We start from the raw sequence: 21,580 nt of genomic DNA on the forward strand, positions 1-21,580 counted from the left end.
AGCCAGAAAACTCCAAAGTGAATACATGCATCACTACTTCCACTTACTGCCTTTACATGGCTTGCACACTGTAAAAGATCCATATAATATAGTTCGCAATAATTTTGATAAACCTGTTCCGAAATGGCATGGGCCAGTGACGTCACTTATGGAATTATTAAGTTGAAAGCATATATTTATTGCAGTGAAGGTTACTTATGTACTATTTGTTGTTTCATTGCTTGAAAACACTGGCACATCTGTGAGAGTAGCACACCTGTCTGTACAGCTTTATGTGGCCACTAAATCCATACATTATCATTACAGTCTACACTCGTTACAGTGGACCCGCGTACAACAAGCTTTCGGATATAATGGACCATATTCGAAGCTTAGTTATACCTATTTTATTAATGTAACGAAGTTTGCTTTTAACAGATCCCGCTACAGCAGACTATCGGTTAAAGCGGACGAAATTAGGGGAAATTTTTTTTCAGAATCGGGCGTATAAAACGTACTTTTGCCGTGTCGACACAGGCTGACAACTGACTTGCAAGGGTCAGCCGACGATCGCGGCTCAATATCGTGCACGCGAAAGAGAAAGGCGGGGTGGAAACGCACCGTCTTTATTTGCGCGCGAGACACCGGGCGAGGCAAGGGAGATGGGGGTTCTACTCCAGTGGCTGCTGCTTACGGCGCGGCTGTGCAGCCACCATATCTTGAAAGCGATCTGCAATATGGACAAAGTGCTCGCCTGTGCAGGCCTCATCTTCAAAGCGATCTGCGATTTGGACAAAGTGTACCTAGTGCTGTAGCTTTGTATGTGCTGTGCTTTCCACATTTAGTTCGCGTTGAAGTTAGAGACAGCACGAAAATGAATTCGTTCGCTGCTCCTGCAGCGATTCCTATCTCCAGCGTTTTGACAGCGACTTTCCGCGGTCATCGAGTGGGATAAAACGACTATCCTTTCTTTGCATAGCTGTCTACTTGTTTTCTATCGCAATCGATGCTTTGCCTTTCAGGCGACACTGCGTCTTTTTTTGTTTGTTTTTTACTTTAAATGTCCGTCACCCACTCTTTGCAATAACGTTGTTAGACATGACGACCAAAGTTTCGGATATTACAGACTTCAGATAAAACAGACATTTTTTTTGTCAGATTATCAGGGTCTATTGTAACGAGAGTCGACTATATGTGCATGGTCTGTCAGAGCTATTCGGCAAAACAACCACAAAGTCTGTGAGGGTTTTTAAAAATAAAGATTCAGTTTTAACTCCATGCAAGAAATGAATGATCATACCTACAATGCGTTCGTGTAGCAGCACAAAATGCCGTCCATTAGCTGCCTGCTTTAAACAAGTCTGCTTCGAAGAATCGGGCCACATCGGTAACAGCAGTGTTGCTGAAAAAGTTGCTGTGGTCTAAAAACAATGTGTTGCTTTTCAATCTCCGCTGTTACAAGTTTACTGCTACTTCTGTAAGGCATCTAAGAGTAAATCATCCTTAGTAGAGTTTGGCATGTTCACAAGACGTCTGTGCTCACGACACACTTTTAAAAAATATTTGTGCTGTTGTTCCCCACCCTGTACATCTTGTCTGGTGGATTCACATGCTGGCAGGTGTGTGACCACTGTATGTCACAGCATATTGCACAGTGTGTTGGGTGCAACACACTCTATCAAAACATGGTCTGTTTACAGCATTCTAGCATCTTGAAACTCGGTTCTCCTTTCCCCTCAATTATGTCACCACCTTGTTACAAGTCCAAAAGTTACAATCTTAGTATGCTTTTGTGAAGCCCAGTTAGGTATTTTATGAAGGTTTAATTCTTCAGGGATGGAATCAGGGTATCTACCAACTGGGAAAACCGGTATTTCTCAGGGATTTTGAATAGTCTGGAAATACTCGGGGAAAACCCGGGGAATTTCTGCTTCTATCAGGGAAAATTTGCTGTAACTTTATTGAAAGGGAGCGAACGTTGCGCTAATGCTGGCTTGAATGACACAGAGGAATCGTAACAAATTCTCTTTGTCGCCCTGTCAACTGGAGCAGTTGCCAGTGTACAGTCAGCGACCAATTTTCCGGACTTGCCTGATAATTCGTACGGCTTCACAGCACCACTCGTACCCCATAGAGTCAGTGCATAAGGACGTCTGAAATGTCAGACTCAAGAACCCTTCGTCGTCTGATTTTTCGGGCTTCTTGCTGTGATTGCAGGTCCGAAACATTAATGAAAGCCACCACTGCCGTCATTTTGATTATCTTGCCACCTCAAACCGGCGCTGTCGCATGCAAATCCACTGGCAGCCGTAGCCACCACTGTGGCAGTGCTAGACCTAGCTGCTTTGACATTCGGCGCCGTGTTTTTCATTGAAAGAATTCGCCGCTGTCAGCAATAACATCGACTCCGCCTTTGTAATCCTCGCAATTGGCTTCGAAGCTCGGAATGCATGGCGCGTTGTATAGTACCGGTTCCTGAAAGGCAGCTTTGCCACGGCACAGCGATGTTACGTGTTGAAGCGTACATGAAGTAGTGCGGTGAAGCTTAACAAGCGTGGGAAGGGGCAATTGTCACGAGACACAGTATGTATTCCATAATTATACATGCATGCACCCGCCATCTCCTGTCACAGTACGAGCACCGTTATGCCTAATAAGTGTACTGGCAGGCCCTCGAAGCTTTTTTCCGACGTGCATGCTAGGATTTGAGCCCTTAAGGGCAGTAAAAGACGTGCATTCATATCTTCAGATGGCCTGATTTGAATATTCGGACATTTTTGTGGCCATTAGGGATTACGAAAAATTGGACGTTGATGGTTCAACTGACTAAGAGGATGCTTCAAATGGTTCATAGGGCAAACGCGCGATGGAACGAGGACAAGAACAGAAGGGACCTACGCATTGAGGAATGAACGGGAAAGAAAACATGCCGCTGCTTCTTTGAAGGAGCGTGAGCTCAAAAAACAAAGTGTTGGCTGATGCCGAGATGCAGGTGTCCCTCATCATAAGCAAAATTAACTTTAAAGCAGTGCAACCCAACACTGAGGTGTCGTGTATCGGCTGAGAGAATGTCAGGACAGTTGAGGTTGACTTTCCAGCTGCTGAGAGAGAATCTCACTTGTAACAAAGTTCGGGCCTCATACCAATGAGCTTGCTATCAGTTGATAGAAATAGTTCATGTTCGAAAATATTTGCTTCTATGTGCATCTCCTTTCTATTAGTATTTAGGAATGTTCAATCCGATTTGCAGTGGGTTTCACCATTTTTTCAAAGATATTTTATTCGCTGTGCATCTTACTAACTCCTCTATTCTGTTTTCTCTTTCAATAAAATAGACACTTCTCTTTACTATTCAAAGTGGATGAAGTAGTTTTTTACATGTTTAAGGCGAGAGCCATCTAGGCTCATGTTGAAGTTTGTGTCAGTAGACCTGACCGCCGGGCTGTCCGCCGAAGCGTCAACACTCCATGTGAAGACAGATTAAGGACAGATTAAAGAATGAAAAATGATTGATAGTGACAGTTAGTGAATGATAATGTTATAATAGAGATTGGTAGAGGTTAGTAATGACTAGTAATGACTTGTAAAGCCTACTAATGAATCTGAAATGACCATTATGTCTAAAGACAGCTTGTAATGACCACAATTTATTAGAAATTACTAGAAATGTCTAGTAATGAGTAGTAATGACTAAAAGGACTGCTCATGACTTGTAATGACTATGAAATGACCAATATGTCTAACGATAACTTGTAATGACTACAATTGATCAGAAATGACTAAAATGCTTAGTAATGACCAGTAATGACTACGAAATGACCAATATGTCTAACGACGAATTGTAACGACTACATTTGATTAGAAATGACTAAAGATGCTCAGTAACGACTGAAATGACTTGTAATGATTACTGATGACTATGAAATGGCCAATAAGTCTAACGATGGCTTGTAATGACCACAATTGATTACAAATGACAAAAAATTTTTAGTAGTGAGCAGTAATGAGTAAAAGAAGGAAGAGAAAGAGAAGCAAAGAGAAAGAGGGGAGTGATAAGAAGAGGAAGAGTAGGCTTTCGCTGTTCACCTTGCAATGTTTTTTAACATGCTTACCAGAGAGTGACAGCATCGGGAGACATGGTTTCAGCCCATCTTAAATTTAAACAAAGTTTTCTGTCACTCAGGGAATTTTGCAAAGGCACTCAGGGAAAACCTGGAAAACTCTGGGAATTTAGAAATGTCAACTTGGTCGACACCCTGTAAGTGCTGCGCCAATTGCACCATCTTGTGCTAAACCATCGAGCTGTGCCAACCTGCACCAAAACACAGATTTCAAATGAAGTCGCCAAACTTAGCAGGATGTGCGTGTTCAGTGGCAACCACACAGCGATAGACATGCGTTGACTAGCACCTAGCCCTACAAGCCAAGCCCAAACAATCTGTTTCAGCGTCGATGTCCTTGGAGTGTGGGTGTGTTTGGTGGCGTAATTGTAACTGGGCTGCAAGAAAATGAAATCAGTTTTGTGCTGTACTATGTATTGCGAATGTTTTATATAAGTGTTATGCATTCCTGTATATGTGGACCAGCTCATTTCATAGGGTAGTCTGGAAGAAAAACCATGCTCAATTAATAAGGCAGTACAGCTTTCTCAGCGCATAGCTCATCAGTTTTGTTACACATTTTAGCACTCGCTTTCGCGCTCTATTGGTATAGATCTGCATCGATTAGCGGGCGAACACCATGTGTGGGACATTCTATATCTATTTCGCACTTGCACCACATTGGGCTACAGGGATGATAGGGCAGTACGCCAACAAACAACCTGCCTGCTTTCATGACACTTCTTTGTCACAAATATCCAATGGCAACCGCAATTGTTGAATTTTCCACTCAGGCTGCACTATTTGCTGCAGGGCCACACCAAACAAAATCAGACTTTTGCTACCGCAGAAAGCAAATCAGGGATGTCAAGTTTGGTATTTAGTCAACCTTAGCGACCAAATGGTGATCTTAATTAAAAGGTCGTCGAAAATGCGAACCTCCGAAATTGCGTTGCTGGCAACGATGTTCACAACGCGACTTGTACAGGTCGAGTAAAAAAATATGGCTCAGTGCACAGAATATTGGTCGCAGTTTTACATTGGCTTTATGATGCCAGTGGCAGAACTGTAAATAAGCCCAAATAATCGAGCTTATTCAAAATATTAGTCGATGAACCAGATCGGAAACCCAGTGAACATGTTTATCCCTTTACAGTTGTAAAAAATATTGTAAGTGTTCTTTGTCTGCAAGCAGTGTGAATACTGGCCAGCGTGCTATCGCCAGTATGTCACTTTACATTTATTCTGCGGTATTTTGTTATCTTAACTGAAGGTCGCCAGGAATTTGAAATTACCAGTACTAGGCGAACGGCGTTCAATGTACCTTGATGGTTGCTGTTCATGGTGGCCACTGTGAATATTTCTTGTCGATTGTGCATGAATAGGTTTAATTAGCTAACTTTTACCTAATCAATGAGATGTTAATGAAAACCTGGATGAGGTTGATAAATGACCTATAACAACATTTAAAGCAACCTAGGATTTGTGAAGACCTCTTCTTCAACATAAAAGAAAGCTCATGTAATAAATAAGATGGCATCAATCTTAATTTACTAGATCACAATGTTTCCGTCTGAGACCGCTTTTATCACTAGTGCGGGGACACATTGTCACATCGATTTTTTTTTTATTTCGCAAGCATTTTCTGTTTTTTTGTTTTGTTTTTTGCGTTTCGTTTTTGTCAGAAAAAAGGACAGCACAAGACCAAGGTTGCTATATGTGCTGTTATCAGTCCTTTCTCGATGTATTCGACAAACTTTCCATTGGCGCCTTATTGAATAGGTAAGGTAATAAATGTTAGTTCAGTAAATATTATTTCTTTGTTCACAATGAGAGAAAAAAGAAAGTTCAACTAGTATTAAGTAAAGCCCATCAACATAGAGCGGGTGCTGTTCATGGAAAGCCCTTGGCCATATTTTTCTTGGCCACATTCAGTTGGCACATCCGGTATGCAACTTAGTAGTCATTTCTGAGAAACCCGTATGGGTTTCCATTGCTCCAAGTTGGGTTTCCATTCCAATGCTAGAATTAGGTGGATGACAATTTTTTCCTGTCAGGAATTTTGCTAGCCTTGTGGGGCTTCTGAAGAACTGATTTGCCACGACCTAATAGTGTTCTGCAAAGCCAAATAAAGAACACCTTTTCTTCATCTGCCTGTATTTCACTCGTATTAACCTTTGCCAAGCTGCTCTAAGACTCGTATTTACTGCTTCGAAATGGACAGTTATCTTGTTGGGTATCTCATGGAACTGAGTGCTGTCTGTGTATCTGTTTCTTTCTACGTCCTCGTTCAGTTGTGCTTACACACTCTATCATCGATTCAAACCAACTAGCCTGCCAACATGTTTTAACCAAGGACAATTCATGCTCCAAACTTGCTCCAAAGTGACAAATTTGCTGCTCACAGAGGAGTTTCAAAACTTCTTTGGCTGCTTTCATCCCTGACTGTTAAAAAAAGAATAACACATATTTTTAATGAATAAGAACAATCGAAAGAATTGGTGCCACACCAGCAGTGAAAACTGCAAACTGAAAGGTGCAAAACAAGAACAGTTTGTTAGGTATGTAGTGATGTCATTGGGGCTGTGCAATGAACCACCAGGATTGCCATATCTCCAGGCCAAGGTGTCTTTCATTGAAAGAAAGTCTAAAAAGGTGTTAAAATGTTTTTTATTGCAAACTTTTTTTAACTATTACCAGATCATCAAGCCTAAGTGTGTGTTTCAAACATTTCTGGTATTTTGCACAGGTTTGTGTATAAAGAAACAGTACACAAGATTTTTTACAGAAATGTGTATAAGAAATGTTATAAGTGTTTGTGTAACAAAAAACTGGGAAATCAAGTTTTAAGAAAGACAAGCCTGAAATTTTGAAATTAATGTCCAGGTATGAAACCAAGTTTTGATATGGCTAAAACCCAGCAAGCTCGTTGATTGATTGGTCTATCCTGGGAAATGTGTTATTTTGCTCCTTTATTTTTCACCAGTGTTATGTTTCCCTTGTAGACTTGTAAGCCATGCTCCTTAGAGGGTGTTGGTTCCCAGAGAACTTTTGTGCAAACCTTGCGTTTGTCTAATACTTTTCCTTGAGTGAAGAAATACTGTTCTCACGACGAAGATGAAAAATGCTTACCTGCTGCCCTGTGCTTGTGTGAGGACCTTAGGTGTAGCTGCAGTTTTCCTTTTTTAGGTCTGTCTTTGGAACGTATAATTTGCCTGTAACACTATTACAAGTTTGTTTTGAGCATGCTTGTCTGACTAGCCTGAGCTCCAAGAGGTAAACAAACAAGCAGATGACTAGTGAAATGAAGTATACGCAATGTAAACAAACCAGCACAGCAGATGACATGCAGCTCGCTCGTGAAATAATCCAAGAACACTATTTACCACAAAGCACTCATATAAATGTCTTAGATCCAAACCTAAATTGAATAACATACCTGCGCGTATCATTAGGATGGGTAAAATCGCGCACATTCTGACAGGGTTCATGCAGGTCCTTGAACCCCTTGAAAACCCTTGAATTTGAAAAGATCGTTTTCAAGGCCTTGAAAGTCCTGGAATTTTTGCAGATCCTTGAAAATCCTTGAATTTCCTACATTTTTATTTTTAATAAACTTCCAGTGATTGTATTTGAGAAAATTTCAACCCTCCTGAATTCCCACTGCGATTTTGTTAAAAATATGGTGCAAGTTTCGTACAAAGTCAAGTAAGCACGTGCCTGGCGGACACTTGTGAACGTCTGGTCACAATGACACTGGCTTGCCCACCGTTTCCTCTCGCCCATTTCCTGTGCTACTTTCCGGTTGAGTTGCGAAATGGCAGCCACTGTATGTGCGGTTTGCGCGGTCAGTGCCTCCTCTCGCGCGGTCGAATCGGGACATCTTGAGCATGTTTAGTGCTTGCGTGTGTGGTTGTATCGTCACGTTTTGTGTATGTGTAACACTTATACGTGGGTGTGCGGTTCGATCGTGCCATTTTGTGCACGTTTTGCGCTCATCTGTGTATGTGCGGTTATATTGTGAGATTTAGTGCACATGTAGCGCTGGGGTGTGCGTGTACAGCAGTATTGTGACATTTTGTGCACCTGCAGTGTAGTGTGCGCCAGTAAACATGCGTGCCAACAATGCCCGGAAAATGCAAATTTCAGCGGTCGTGGCTGAACAACGACAACTACCGAGAGTGGCTTGCACCGGACATGTCAAATCCGCACAAGGTAAAATGCAAAGTTTGCTGTAATTGTTTTTGAAATAGCTGCCATGGGCGGGAGTCGGCACTAAAAAGCAAATAAAAAGTGCAAAGCATAGAGAGCACATGCAAGCGACCGGGAGTAGCTGCATGATAAGGAGCTTCCTGATGATATCTGAATGTCAAGTGAATCAACCACAGCCAGGACCATCGCAGTTGTCAAACTTGATGGATGCATGCAAGAAGCATGAACTTGTGACGGATGCAGAAATTTTTGTGGACATTGAAGGTTATAACATCGCACTATTCATGTCATTCGTCATCACAGATGAATGAATTGTTTCAGAGGATGCTTCCGGACAGTGAGGTGGCACAATCTTTCACATGCGGAGAGCAGAAGTGCTTGTATATTGCATGCCATGGTTTGAGGCCATTCTTTCTTTCCTCTCTGCGGCGGGAGATAGAGAAAAACGACTACTATATTGTCTTGTTCGACGAGTCTCTGAATGAGAATTTCCAGCAAAAGCAAATGGATGTTCATCTAAGGTACTGGGATGCATCACAGTTGGTCACCGTACGCTACTTCACATCTGTGTTTATGGGCCATGCCAGGGCTGAAGATCTGCAAGAAAAACTACTTGGTGCCTTAGAACCACTTCCGTTACATAAAGTAGTGCAAGTATCAATGGACGGACCCAATGTGAATCTCAAGGCATTCAAAGGCCTGCAGGAGCACCTACAGATGAACTACCAGGTGAGGTGCTTAGACTTGGGCAGCTGTAGCTTGCACACTGTGCATAATGCCTACAAGGCAGATCTTGCAGCAAGCAAATGGAGCTTGGACATTTTGCTCTCAAGTATGAGCAGGCTGTTTTTTGATGCACCTGCCCAGAGGGAAGTCTTTGTAGCTGTCACCGGACCAACCCTGTTTCCTCTCAAGCTCTGTGCACATTGGTGGATTGAGAACGTCCCGGTGATAGAGCGTGTTCTGCTTCTCTGGCCTGTCGTCAAAGAGTATGTGGAAGGGGCAAGAAGCAAGGAAGTGAACCTTCCCAAGCGTGCTTCTTTTCAGAATGTTTGTGACTTTCACTGTGACCCACTAGTGGTAGCAAACCTCAAGGTTGCACTTCCTATTTGCGATGACCCTCCAGCCATTTCTGACACACTTTCAGACAGATAAGCTAGTTATGTTCTTTTTGGAAAAGGACCTTGAGAATATTGTCAGAAAACTGCTAACAAACTTTCTCAAGTCTTCTGTTCTCTGTTCATCAGTGGGAATCACTGGCCTCCTGAAGATTGACTTTGAAGATTTTAACAACCATGTGCCACTCGAGAAGATAGATGTTGGTCATACAGCCAAGCAACTTCTTAAAAGCCTCAAAGTAAGTGTGAAAGCCACATTTGCATTTCGCATGCAGTGCAAGGAGTTTCCTCTAAGTGTCACAAAAAAGATCCTGGAGAAGAGCCCCCTGCGATATCCCACTGTGAGAGGCCTCTCTTCACTAGACCCCAGGCAGATGTCATCGAAGCCAGATGAGTGGAAGGCCCAAAGAAAGTTCTGGATGCACTCATTTCAGCAGAGAGAATCCATGAGCATTCAAGGGATACTGTGCTTGCACAGTTAATTCAACTGCTACAGGAGCGGAAACATGAGTTGCATCTATTTGAAAGGCGCTCACATGCACTTGACAAATTTTTCTATAAACTTTTTAAAGGTTGGCTCAGCATATGCCGAGCTTTGGAGGGTTGGAAAACTGCTGCTTACACTTAGTCATGCCCAGGCAAGTGTCGAGAGAGGATTCAGCGTGAATTGCCAGGTTTCAGTAGAGAACATGAAAGAAGTGCCTCACATTTCACAGCTCATTATCTGTGATGCTGTACGTGTAGCAGGTGGCATTTTCAATGTGCCCATCGCAAAGGAATTGAGAGCATTTGTGGCTTCTGCGAGGAACCAATACTGTGCCTTTTTGGAAACACAGAAAAAGCAGGAGCATGAAGGTGCAAAACAGAGGAAGAAATGCTGCATTGATAAAGAGATTGAAACTCTCAGAAGGAAGAAAAAGAAACTAGAAGCCGTTGTTGCAGAATTGACAGCTTCAGCAGACTCGTATGCAGAAAAAGCGGAGGCAACCAGTGACCCGACTTGCATAATAAAGTCAAACAGTTTAAGGAAGACTGCCAAGAGCAAGCAGCAGGAGATCTTGGACATTGACGTGAGAATGAGGAGAAGCAAAATGAGGCCACCTAAGGACTGAGGGAGTGTTTGTTGCTTGGTTGATCTGCTTTAGCAAATAAATGTTTGCATCTTCTAGTATTGCCGTTTGTTGGGCGTGTTGGTAAACTAAAAGCATATTTAGCGCCAGCAAACAAGGACGGAAGGGAGACGACACCACAATGCGCTAACTTCAACAACTTGATTTTCAGGAAATACACTTATATAACCCATGCACAGTGGCGCCACCTCATCCAAATCTTATCCATCCAAATCACTTTTTTGTCCACCTGGCTAGCCATTTTCTTAAGTTTATGTGCCGTTCTATGCAGGTAGGGCACTACCGCTACCTTCCTTCTGCGTTCCGTCCATTGATTGGATCAATCGGGAAGGTTATCAGCAGCAAGGTTTCCGGAATCAGTGCAAGTTTCGGTCGTAGAGGGGCTGCTAAAAAGGTGCAGGTCAGATAGCACAATTCGGGACGCGGCAAATCAAGGGACGGAACGCAGAAGGAAGGTAGCGGTAGTACACTACCTGCATAGAACGGCACATAAACTTAAGAAAATGGCTAGCCGGGTGGACACAAAAGTGATCGTTTCAGCACCAGAAAAGCTGGCAAAAATATGTCGATTAACAAACCCGTACCATAAGCCAGTTGCCGGATGCTCTACGAATCATCGAAAAGCGCCAGTGGGATGCATAGAAGCTGTTGTATATAAGCTTCCGCTGTCCTGTGGGAAAAAATACATCGGACAGACAGGGAGATGTCTTAATGACTGATTACGGGAACATAGCGTAAATGTTACAAATAAGCAATACGGTCATCTGTCAACCCACTGTCAGGAATGCGGCTGTGCGCCGGTGTATGGATCCTGCCGGGTTCTTGCGAAGCACAAAGATAAAGACGTGCGAGAGATTATTGAGGCTCAGGCTATCTGGCGGAATAGTGATACGTGTGTTAGTGCCCCTTCAGTCGACTTGTTAGATAAGGAGACGGCTTTTTTGGATGAGGTGGCGCCACTGTACATGGGTTATATAGGTGTATTTCCTGAAAATCAAGTTGTTAAAGTTAGCGCATTGTGGTGTCGTCTCCCTTCCGTCCTTGTTTGCTGGCGCTAAATATGCTTGCATCTTCTAACACACTGAAAGTGGTCATGCGTGTAACTCTGACAAACAGTGATGAATAATGGTAAAAAAAAAAAAAAAAAAAAAAAATCTAAGTATGCTGGAGCCATAGTTTTGTCTGAAGATAAGTTTCTTTGTTAAAATGTTGGCTGCAGCGACAATCCCCTTTTTTAGCTAATTCTCGTCATTTCGAGCCTCTGTCTACCCCTGAACATCTGTCAATTTAGATTTCTAACAGAGAATGTGGTCCTTGAAAATCCACACACAGGGCCTTGAAAGTCCTTGAAAACCCTTGAATTTTCGTTATATACACCAGCATGAGCCCTGTCTGAAAACTTATGCTTTTGGTTTCGACTTCGAATGCATACACAATGGTTGGAAAAATGGCAAACATTTGCAAGGGTTAAAGTGGAAATGTAAATCTTTTTGCTAAATATAATCTTTAATATACAGGTATTCTTGAAATGTGAAAAACAAAAAAGGGACTTTACTTTTTATTTTCATTTTCAAAAGTGTTTCAAAGCTGGTGACATACCTTGAGTTTCTTCAAACTTCCAGATCGTGCAGGCATCTTCGCAATGTTCACTATGCCCAAAGAACCAGTTAGCAACTTCGACATGTTTGTACAGCGCAAAAGACGAGGACTCAAGGAAGAACACAACACAGGCGCTGACTTCAACTGATCTTTATTTGCGAAATCATCAGAACTATATACATGAGCAAAAGTAACGAAAAAAATAATGAAAAAGCAACATTTGCATTAAGTCACACATGAACCCCTATTGCATCACAGCCAGATACTTGATTTCGTTTTTTGTGAGGGCAATAGATGCCATGCTGATGCAAAGGTTGCCCAGCCGCTGTATCTTGTCAGCCTCTATGATTTCACGTATGAGCTGTTCTCGGTGTTTGGAAATTACGACGCAGTTTTCAAATTCAGGGTCACAATGGCAATCTCTGCAGTGAATGCCAAGAGGACCTTGCACGGCGGTATGAATATTGTAAAAATGCTCTTTCAATCACTCATTTAAGCATCTCCCTGTTGGCCAACATATTTCTTTCCGCAAGCCAAGGGAATTATGTAAACCACACCCAGGGTGCATGCTCCAAACTGCTTCCTATGGTTAGTATTGCAAATATTTCGTTGTGTGGCATGAGCATTCACACGCCTACAGAGCACTGATAATTTTTCCGGGGCAGAAAAGCAACTTTAACATCTACTTTACTGCCTATCTTCTTCAAGCTGCGCGAAATCTTGTGCAGGTAAGGGAGCACTGCAAGCTGGTATTTTGTGGCCCAGCTTGATTTTCTTTGATATCTTTTCTGCGACTGAAACTAACAAAAGCTCGGGGTACCCAGCATATGTTAGGCGAGAAGCCTGCGCTTGGAGACTGTGCATTAAAGAGTGGAAGCAAGGCTTGTTTAGGGCATTCATGAAGCAAAGATTTACAATACCGCATTTAACCAGCTTAGAATGGGCCGGCAGATAAGACAAAAGTGGCTTGTTCCCTCTGGGCTCGTAAGGCTTTTAGATTTGCGACTTAGTATCTCTAGAGATCACTTGTGCAGGATATATGAGCCCAGAGGGAACAAGCCACTTTTGTCTTATCTGTCGGCCCATTCTAAGCTGGTTAAATGCGGTATTGTAAATCTTTGCTTCACGAATGCCCTAAACAAGCCTTGCTTCCACTCTTTAATGCACAGTCTCCAAGCGCAGGCCTCTCGCCTAACATATGCTGGGTACCCCGAGCTTTTGTTAGTTTCAGTCGCAGAAAAGATATCAAAGAAAATCAAGCTGGGCCACAAAACACCAGCTTGCAGTGCTCCCTTACCTGCACAAGATTTCGCGCAGCTTGAAGAAGATAGGCAGTAAAGTAGATGTTAAAGTTGCTTTTCTGCCCCGGAAAAATTATCAGTGCTCTGTAGGCGTGTGAATGCTCATGCCACACAACGAAATATTTGCAATACTAACCATAGGAAGCAGTTTGGAGCATGCACCCTGGGTGTGGTTTACATAATTCCCTTGGCTTGCGGAAAGAAATATGTTGGCCAACAGGGAGATGCTTAAATGAGTGATTGAAAGAGCATTTTTACAATATTCATACCGCCGTGCAAGGTCCTCTTGGCATTCACTGCAGAGATTGCCATTGTGACCCTGAATTTGAAAACTGCGTCGTAATTTCCAAACACCGAGAACAGCTTATACGTGAAATCATAGAGGCTGACAAGATACAGCGGCTGGGCAACCTTTGCATCAGCATGGCGTCTATTGCCCTCACAAAAAACGAAATCAAGTATCTGGCTGTGATGCAATAGGGGTTCATGTGTGACTTAATGCAAATGTTGCTTTTTCATTATTTTTTTCGTTACTTTTGCTCATGTATATAGTTCTGATGATTTCGCAAATAAAGATCAGTTGAAGTCAGCGCCTGTGTTGTGTTCTTCCTTGAGTCCTCGTCTTTTGCGCTGTACAAACATGTCGATATTAAATCACCAACTCGCCCAAGCTTCCACCTTATCAGTTAGCAATGTCTTCAAGTAAATGTACAATAACCTGGTCATAAGAGTGTACTCTGTAAAAAACAGAACTTGCTCTTGAGTGTCACCTTGTGAGGTTGTACTCATGTGCTGCTTTCATAATGCAAGGAATTTGTGCTTTTTTTGGTGAGCTGCTGGTCTAGGTATATTGTGTAGCAATTGAAGGGAATATAGATAAGGAAATACAGGGCATGACTGTGTTTGCCATGTTTATGCGAGGATCCATGCATATGATATGATCCCTTAATACAATCTCACATACTGAAAGCCAGATCAACCAAGTGGTCAGTGACATGCAGAAAGCTGAGACAAAGAACAGCAAAAACAAGTAAGCCAGTCTGTTTATCTAGGTGTTGTAGTGATTTGACTGTGGCACTCTCTGGTCTCTTGATAGGGATGTGTTTGACAAACTGAAGGCAGACATTCGTCTCATGAAAGAAGAACTCACAGCTCTGGAACGCTCTAAACAGCCAAAGGTGAGCAGCACTTATTTTTATGTCTTCACTGGTTGGTGATATAGCAATGAAATCCTTATGGAATGCTGCACACAAATCTCGGAATGTGGTGCATTGTGTGTGCATATCCTTAAAGTTCAGTTTATGTATAAGGCAGCTAATGGGGTGGCTACAAGATGGTTTGGTGCCGACTGATGTGCCATCTGAGAAATTTGACATCATCATCATCAGCCTGGTTACGCCCACTGCAGGGCAAAGGCCTCTCCCATACTTCTCCTACTACCCCGGTCATCTACTACCGTATTTACTCGCATAATGATCACACTCGCATAATGATCACACTCGCGTAATGATCACACTCCTGAATATTGTCGTCAAAATTCGATTATTTTTATTTCCCGTGTAATGATCGCACCCCGAACTTGCTGCAGCGATATGTCGTGTGCCAAGTATAGCTAATAATGTTCGCACTTACCATCTGTCCAATGCTACTTGAATGACTCTTGAAGACATACCAAGCGGTCTGCATGCACCAAACATTCTTAAGCAGATGCCCCATTTCATTACTTTCATCACTTTCCACACTTCTATGGAAAAAAAAAAAAAAGCTACAACCAAACTTGCCTTGGCTTTATTTCTTCTAGGCTTCGTAATGGTTTTGGCCAACAACGACAAAAAAGGTGCCTTTCGATTCTTGTCGTTTGCACTTGTGGGCACGCAACAAATCGCGAGCGGCAACGATAGTGGCCACGTTTACACTGATACATTAGAAGTGTACCCTATTCATATGCCGACGCTTGTAACACAGCTAAGATATTCGCCCACCCTTAGCGGAAATGGGCCGTATTAGGATAGTAGTGAAGACAGATGCCGCAGTTTCCGCAGCACGCCGGCTATGCGTTTCTATGTCACTGGCAGCTAAGCGCGCCCATCTGTTTCTGTCCCCTCAAAGTGGACATGGCTACGTTATTGCCACAGACTTGCCGATATTAACGATATTATTCATCACTTATATGGAAGAAACTGTTTCAATGCACATAATGTACTCACGAGAAGGGGAAAAAAAAAAAAAATCATCGCGTTCGACTTGCTCTGCCAGCCGCCATTTTTGTTTTGGTGTCCTGCACCCGCATCCCAAAGCACAGTGGGACGAAAAAAAAAAAAAAAAAATGTTTTTTTCTTTTCACGGGAAATTTAACCCGTGTAATAATTGCATGCCTGAATTTGCGTAAATTTTTCTGACATAAAAGCGATCATTATGCGAGTAAATACGGTAATTGTGGCCATGTTGTCCTTGCAAACTTCTTAATTTCATCCACCCACCTATCTTTTTGCCGCCCCCTGCTATGCTTTCCTTCCCTTGGAATCCAGTCTGTAGCCCTTAATAACCATCAGTTATCTTCCCTCCTCATTACATGTCCTGCCCATGCCCATTTCTTTTTCTTGATTTCAATTAAGATGTCATTAACACACGTTTGTTCCCTCACTCAATCTGCTCTTTTCTTATCCCGTAACGTCACACCCATCATTATTCTTTCCATAGCTCGTTGCGTCATCCTCAATTTGAGCAGAACCATTTTCGTAAGCCTCCAGGTTTTTGCCCCGTACGTGAGTAGTGGTAAGACACAGCTGTTATACACTTTTCTGAGCAATTTGTACAGCAGTTAAATCGTGTGAGCTGGCGTAAACTGAATTACAAGTAACCCAAACTCCTAGATGCACCATTTTTTTTGTCTTAGACGTATTTGGACTCAGTGTAGCCCTAGAAAACGAGCGTTCAGTAGCCCTGCACATAGCAGCTGCCTTTGAAGTGCAGGACATATCCGGGCCCATAATTTCTCCGTATAATTGCTTATTACAGAACAAACAAGTGTGTGAGTATATAAGCCTTGCGTTATGTCCCTAGTTGGCAAAAGATACGTGCCACGAAGATCTTCCCTCCTAAAAAATATTCAGACCTCTTCATTCAATGGAGTGATGGCAACAGTGCCACAAATGACAGCTGAGATGAACTTGATGTATACCTGTTATCTGCAACATCACACAAACTTATTTTGGTGAAGAAAGGATATCCGAGACTTGCCGTGCCAAGGGAATACAGCATAGATAGCTTATAATGTAAGTCGCCACAGTCGTAAGTGGTACTGCACCATAACCAAGACAACATTTTTCAAAGGCGCTGTGCACGTGCAAAACCTGTAGACCAAGCAGCTGCTTGTGTCCGGGAAGTTAAGCATATGACTGGTATGTGCCCTCACTTTTGTTGTCTAAGTGGCTCCTCTGCTTTCTAAGTGCAGTAGAGTCACTGCAAAACATCTCATTGACTGCATCAAACTGCAACTTTGGCCCCTGACTCCCGAAAAGATGATGCTGGTTAGGCCTAGCAAGCGAGGATGTCAGGCGGCATACCATTGCTGGAAGCTTGCCTTTGATATACATTCACACTATAGACGAATACATGTTTGTCTGGCATGAGGTCACACGTACATGTTGCCGCGTGCATGTGACAGGAGTTTTCCTCAAGCAGGGTTTGCGGGCTGTCAGCCGGCACCTACCACGAATACGTATAGGAAATGTTTGTAAATGCACATACTAGCAGGAAAGGGGAAAGCTAGTGTGTGTACAACGTTCCAAAGTGATGAATTTGCGGAACACAGTTTAAACTCACAGTGTCGCGAAGGTCGCTCACGCAATAACTACGCTTCACAACACTGTGCATGGTGACGAGTGAACTTGAAACACTCTCGCAGCATCGACCGACTTTTTTCACAGTACTGGAATTGTAAAAAAACAAACAAGAAATTGATTTTGCTGTCGAAATTCATTTTTCCAGTCTGCCTGATTATACAGGCATCTTTGGAACCCCGTCCATGTTAGAAAAAATCAGTCGGCAACTGTATTTATGGTCCTTACACGAAATAGAGAGCCAAAGAGCGGCAATGTGCATGCGTTGGGTGTGGACTGTGCGCCGCTGAAAAGCAGCCGGAGCCAGAGGCTTCCGGCGTCTCCATATGCCTATGGAGCCAGCACGGTGCTGCCAAATTTGTACGGTCGTTCCTTGTACGGTCGCTTGTGTCTCCTCCTCCTCCCCATCGCCCTCGTCGCTTGTTCAAAAAGGCGGTTACTGCGAGGGATTTCCCGGCAAGCGCATTATAACAGGTATTTCGTCTCACGCAGCTGCACTATAAGAGGTATGTGTATACATTGAGTTTTATGGGAAGATAAATGGGAGTCTGAGAGACAGCATTATATCAGGTCCTGTACTATAAGCGGGTACACTATAAGTGTCTGAGTCTGAGTTGTATTCTAGCGACTATTGGGTCAGAAGAAAATGAAACTTGAGTGCCACCTGATTTTGGGCGTGAGATGATTTACTGTTTTTGCAGAAATAGTTGTGGCAGCTAATGTGCCACAACAGCACAGCTGCCACAACAACAAGTTATACGACAAACAGCAATTGCAAGCGATTGCTGTTTGTCGTACAATTTCTTGAGCTGGCTAGGTATGTTTGTAGTGTCAAAGTGAGCCGTTTCTCACTGCTGCAAGCCTGGTAAGACAGTAATATGAATTAAGTGGCTCATGCACACAGCAAGGGATGTGAAAGAATGGGCATTCTAAGGTGGCCTAATCGAACAGTGAATAGAGTCATTGTGCGATTGAAATGCAGGAGCGCAGCCTGGCTAGCCTCGACTCGAGCCTGAAGTCAATGGAGTCAACCGAGCAGTCCCTGCGTTCAGAGCTGCAGCAAGACCTCCTGACACAGCTTTCAGTTGCTGACCAGCAGGAGGTAGACCGGCTCAACGATGAAATTCGCCGTCTCACCCAGGAAAACAAGGAGGCCTTCAGTGAGCGCATGCGGGTGCGTTGTTGCATTCCACCTCTTCACTTAAGCTATAAAGCTAGGCATCAGGCAGCTATTCATATTTGCAGAAGCTAATTTCTTTTTTAGGTAGGATTTTCTTCATGTTGCCTCTATAGGCAAGCTATTGCTCTTCTCGAGTACACTTTTGCATAAACCAGACCATTGCTGCAGTTATGTTGTCATGCTATGGCTTATTTTGCACATCACTGAAAATCGGCAGTAAAGTTAACATACAGAACATGTTGTTTTCAAACAAATACATACCTAATTTCCAATGTTCGTATTTCATACCCTCTATTTGAAAGACTTTATTTTTTTATTTTGTTTGTATGTGTTTCCTTTTTTAAATGTTGTGGATTCCGGGAAACGGAAGACAGTTTCACACCAAAGCACACATTTGTAATTAAAGAAGAAGCACGATTAGAGGTGTGTGAATACGAATAGTAGATTTTGAATCAAATCAAGAAAGAAAAAAGCCGTATATTGAGTCGGACATCAAAAATATTTCCACAAAATTTAATGCTTAATAATTTTGGGCTAGAAAATACGGTGCTGCAAATGCCTGGGAGTCTCCTAGCATTCCATAACTAGAATGTAGTAGGTGTAGGGTAGCAAACTAGGCAAGTCTGGTGAACCTCCCTGCTATTCCTTTCTCCCTGCTCTCTAGCAAGCTTTCAGTAACATAGGTACATAAAAATGAAAATATACAGTGCGATCTACTCACATTAATGGGAACACCAAATTGGTATGCTAGCACTTGTTAAAGCTCAGTTCTTGTATATGAAGGTCGGGAAAATGTTAATTTATCAATAGAAATTTTGTTGAATAGAATGAAGTGCTTTGTTTCCTCTGACACTAATGAATTAGTGATGTTCTGTTGTATGGAATATCAATGAGGTTCTCAGTTTAATGGTGAACCTCTGTTTTGCGGCAACCTTTTATTTATTGCATAGGAAGTTTTGCTTTACAGTTTTTGTCGAAAATGCAGAAGGGCTATCCCAACTTTACAGCAGATGGGTTATCGTAAGGCCAATCTGCGCGACAAACGAACTATTGGAGTGCGAATCACACGAGTTGCGTTACCGCCGCCGGCAGTAAAGAGCAGGCGCTGTCCGCTCTGTTTCATTGTCAGGTTCGGCGTGATTTTCTACTTGGCAAAGATTTTTTTATCTGCAGGGCCAAAACAAGTTTGTATGACGCCCACCCCCTTCCATCCGCCATCCGTGCCAATGCATGCAACCAGGTCATGATACTTCCGCGCCAGGTGTTGGGCTGCTGAGCACGAGGTCGCGGGATCGAATCCCGGCCACGGCAGCCGCATTTCGATGGGGGCGAAATGCAAAAACACCCATGTACTTAGATTTAGGTGCACATTAAAGAACCCCAGGTGGTCTAAATTTCCGGAGTCCTCCACTACGGCGTGCCTCATAATCAGAAAGTGGTTTTGGCACGTAAAACCCCATCATTTAATTTAGTTTAATACTTTCGTGCCAGCCCTGTAAATCCAAAGCTAGACTTGTGATGGGATGCTCAAAGCTTCAAAAAAGCAATATGCATCTACGAACGGCGTCGGTAATGAGAGACCACTGTTACGTCTGTTGTAAAGAGGGCAGCCGTGAACAAATTTGTTGCCATCCCGCGCAGTCGCTTTTGTTTGCCAGGCAGTTTGTCGGCTTTACGATTGTCGCGTGTCTGCTGTGAATAGGTCTGTGTCGATTTGGCACCAAACTGTACCTTTAGTTGGTGATGCCCGATGCAGCAGCACTGATTATGCCTTATGGCATAGTCAGTGCCAACAAATGTGATAATTGGCTGCAAGCTGTCGGGTAATGTTGGCTGCTAGTATATTGATGCGGATGGCTCATCGTATGATCGATCCCGTGATCACATGTGTGGGTCAGATTGACAGCTGTTGAAGTGGCATGACGTTGTCGCCACGTATCAACATGATTCTAATGCTCATCTGCGGCTGGTGGGCCCAATCTTCGCACTTTATGAAATACACGCTGATTTTGTTGCCCTTCCATCTTTACTTGTGTTATCATTCTAATAAGGCCTGTCAACCCAGGCGAACCTTGTACCGACAGGTGGCCCTGGCGGACCCGGTGCCGTTCTGTGAATTGTGGCGTTCGGGTGCTGCGTGTTCAATCCCTGCAGGGCCGACGTCGGGGGGAGGGTGTCTCAGTGAGCAAAGAGCATGTGCATCGAGGCACCCTAATCAGGGAATGCTCGCAGTGCCACGTCAGCTGGGGCGGCCTGTCAGCGTCCCTTTTACGTTCGCTTGGACGACACCAATCGCGAGGGGCTCCACAGCGCCTATAGTAAATATTCGAATAGTAAATATTCGATTTGTGAATAGAATTATTTGAATGTTGACTATTTGATTCGGTGATATTCGACACATGTGCACTCCTACTGAGATAACCATTTTGTATGTCCCATAGATATCCATAGAACATCATATTTTAGACATTGCATACATCTTATAGATGTCTATACTTCTCCAAGCTGCATTACAAATGCGTACCATGCATAATATAAGTCCCATCCAGGTCACGTTGCTGTAATGTTGAAAGGATGTCTCAGCTGGACATACGTGACCTCTGAGAGATGTTCATTTTAGGGATGCAGGAAGTCCATAGAACATCTAAGGGCCCGTACATGGTCAGTCCGCCCGTCCGTTCCGCCCTCGTCCGCCCGCGTGCGGAAGCCCAAAAGGCGGAAGGTGTCGCAAAATTCGATGCACGCTCAATCCGCACGAGCGGAACGCACGCGCACTCCTATTGGGCGACGCGGCCTGTTGACAGCTGGCAACCGTTCGGCGGAGCAAAGGTGTTCAAGGTTGGCAACGACCTTTGACAGCAGACGACACTGGCATATTTTTGCAGATGTGATTTCAAGTTTCCGCGTTCCGGTGAAAATGCGACTCTACGCTGCCTCATTCTGTTCTGCAGCCGGATGTGTTGCATTGGCACCGTCATCCTTCTTCGAAACATTGCACAGTCGTCTTATCTGCGCCACCTTCTACAGATGTATTGCAATCGCATCACGTCGCAGCACGCGACGTATTCTCGGATGATTACTTTCAGTGCGCGCTGCCTTGGCTGGTTGAACAAAACCTC

General features: G+C 43.4%; 1 protein-coding gene across 5 annotated transcripts in view; it reads left to right on the forward strand.

The window, feature by feature from the left end:
- Positions 1 to 21,580, forward strand: part of SMC3 (structural maintenance of chromosomes 3) — a 606,933-nt gene that overhangs the window by 356,916 nt on the left and 228,437 nt on the right. For all 5 annotated transcript variants that reach the window (XR_011892404.1, XR_011892405.1, XM_072286062.1 and 2 more), the window contains exons 19-21: positions 14,400 to 14,469; positions 14,536 to 14,617; positions 18,264 to 18,455. Coding sequence is in view for 3 of the 5 variants with exons in the window: in XM_072286062.1 (XP_072142163.1) it covers positions 14,400 to 14,469; positions 14,536 to 14,617; positions 18,264 to 18,455 (344 nt within the window). In the remaining 2 variants the exon portion in view is untranslated. The remainder of the gene's footprint in view (positions 1 to 14,399; positions 14,470 to 14,535; positions 14,618 to 18,263; positions 18,456 to 21,580) is intronic.

This window comes from Dermacentor andersoni, chromosome 1, assembly GCF_023375885.2.
Source record: "Dermacentor andersoni chromosome 1, qqDerAnde1_hic_scaffold, whole genome shotgun sequence".
In the NCBI taxonomy this organism is placed as follows: Eukaryota; Metazoa; Arthropoda; class Arachnida; order Ixodida; family Ixodidae; genus Dermacentor; species Dermacentor andersoni.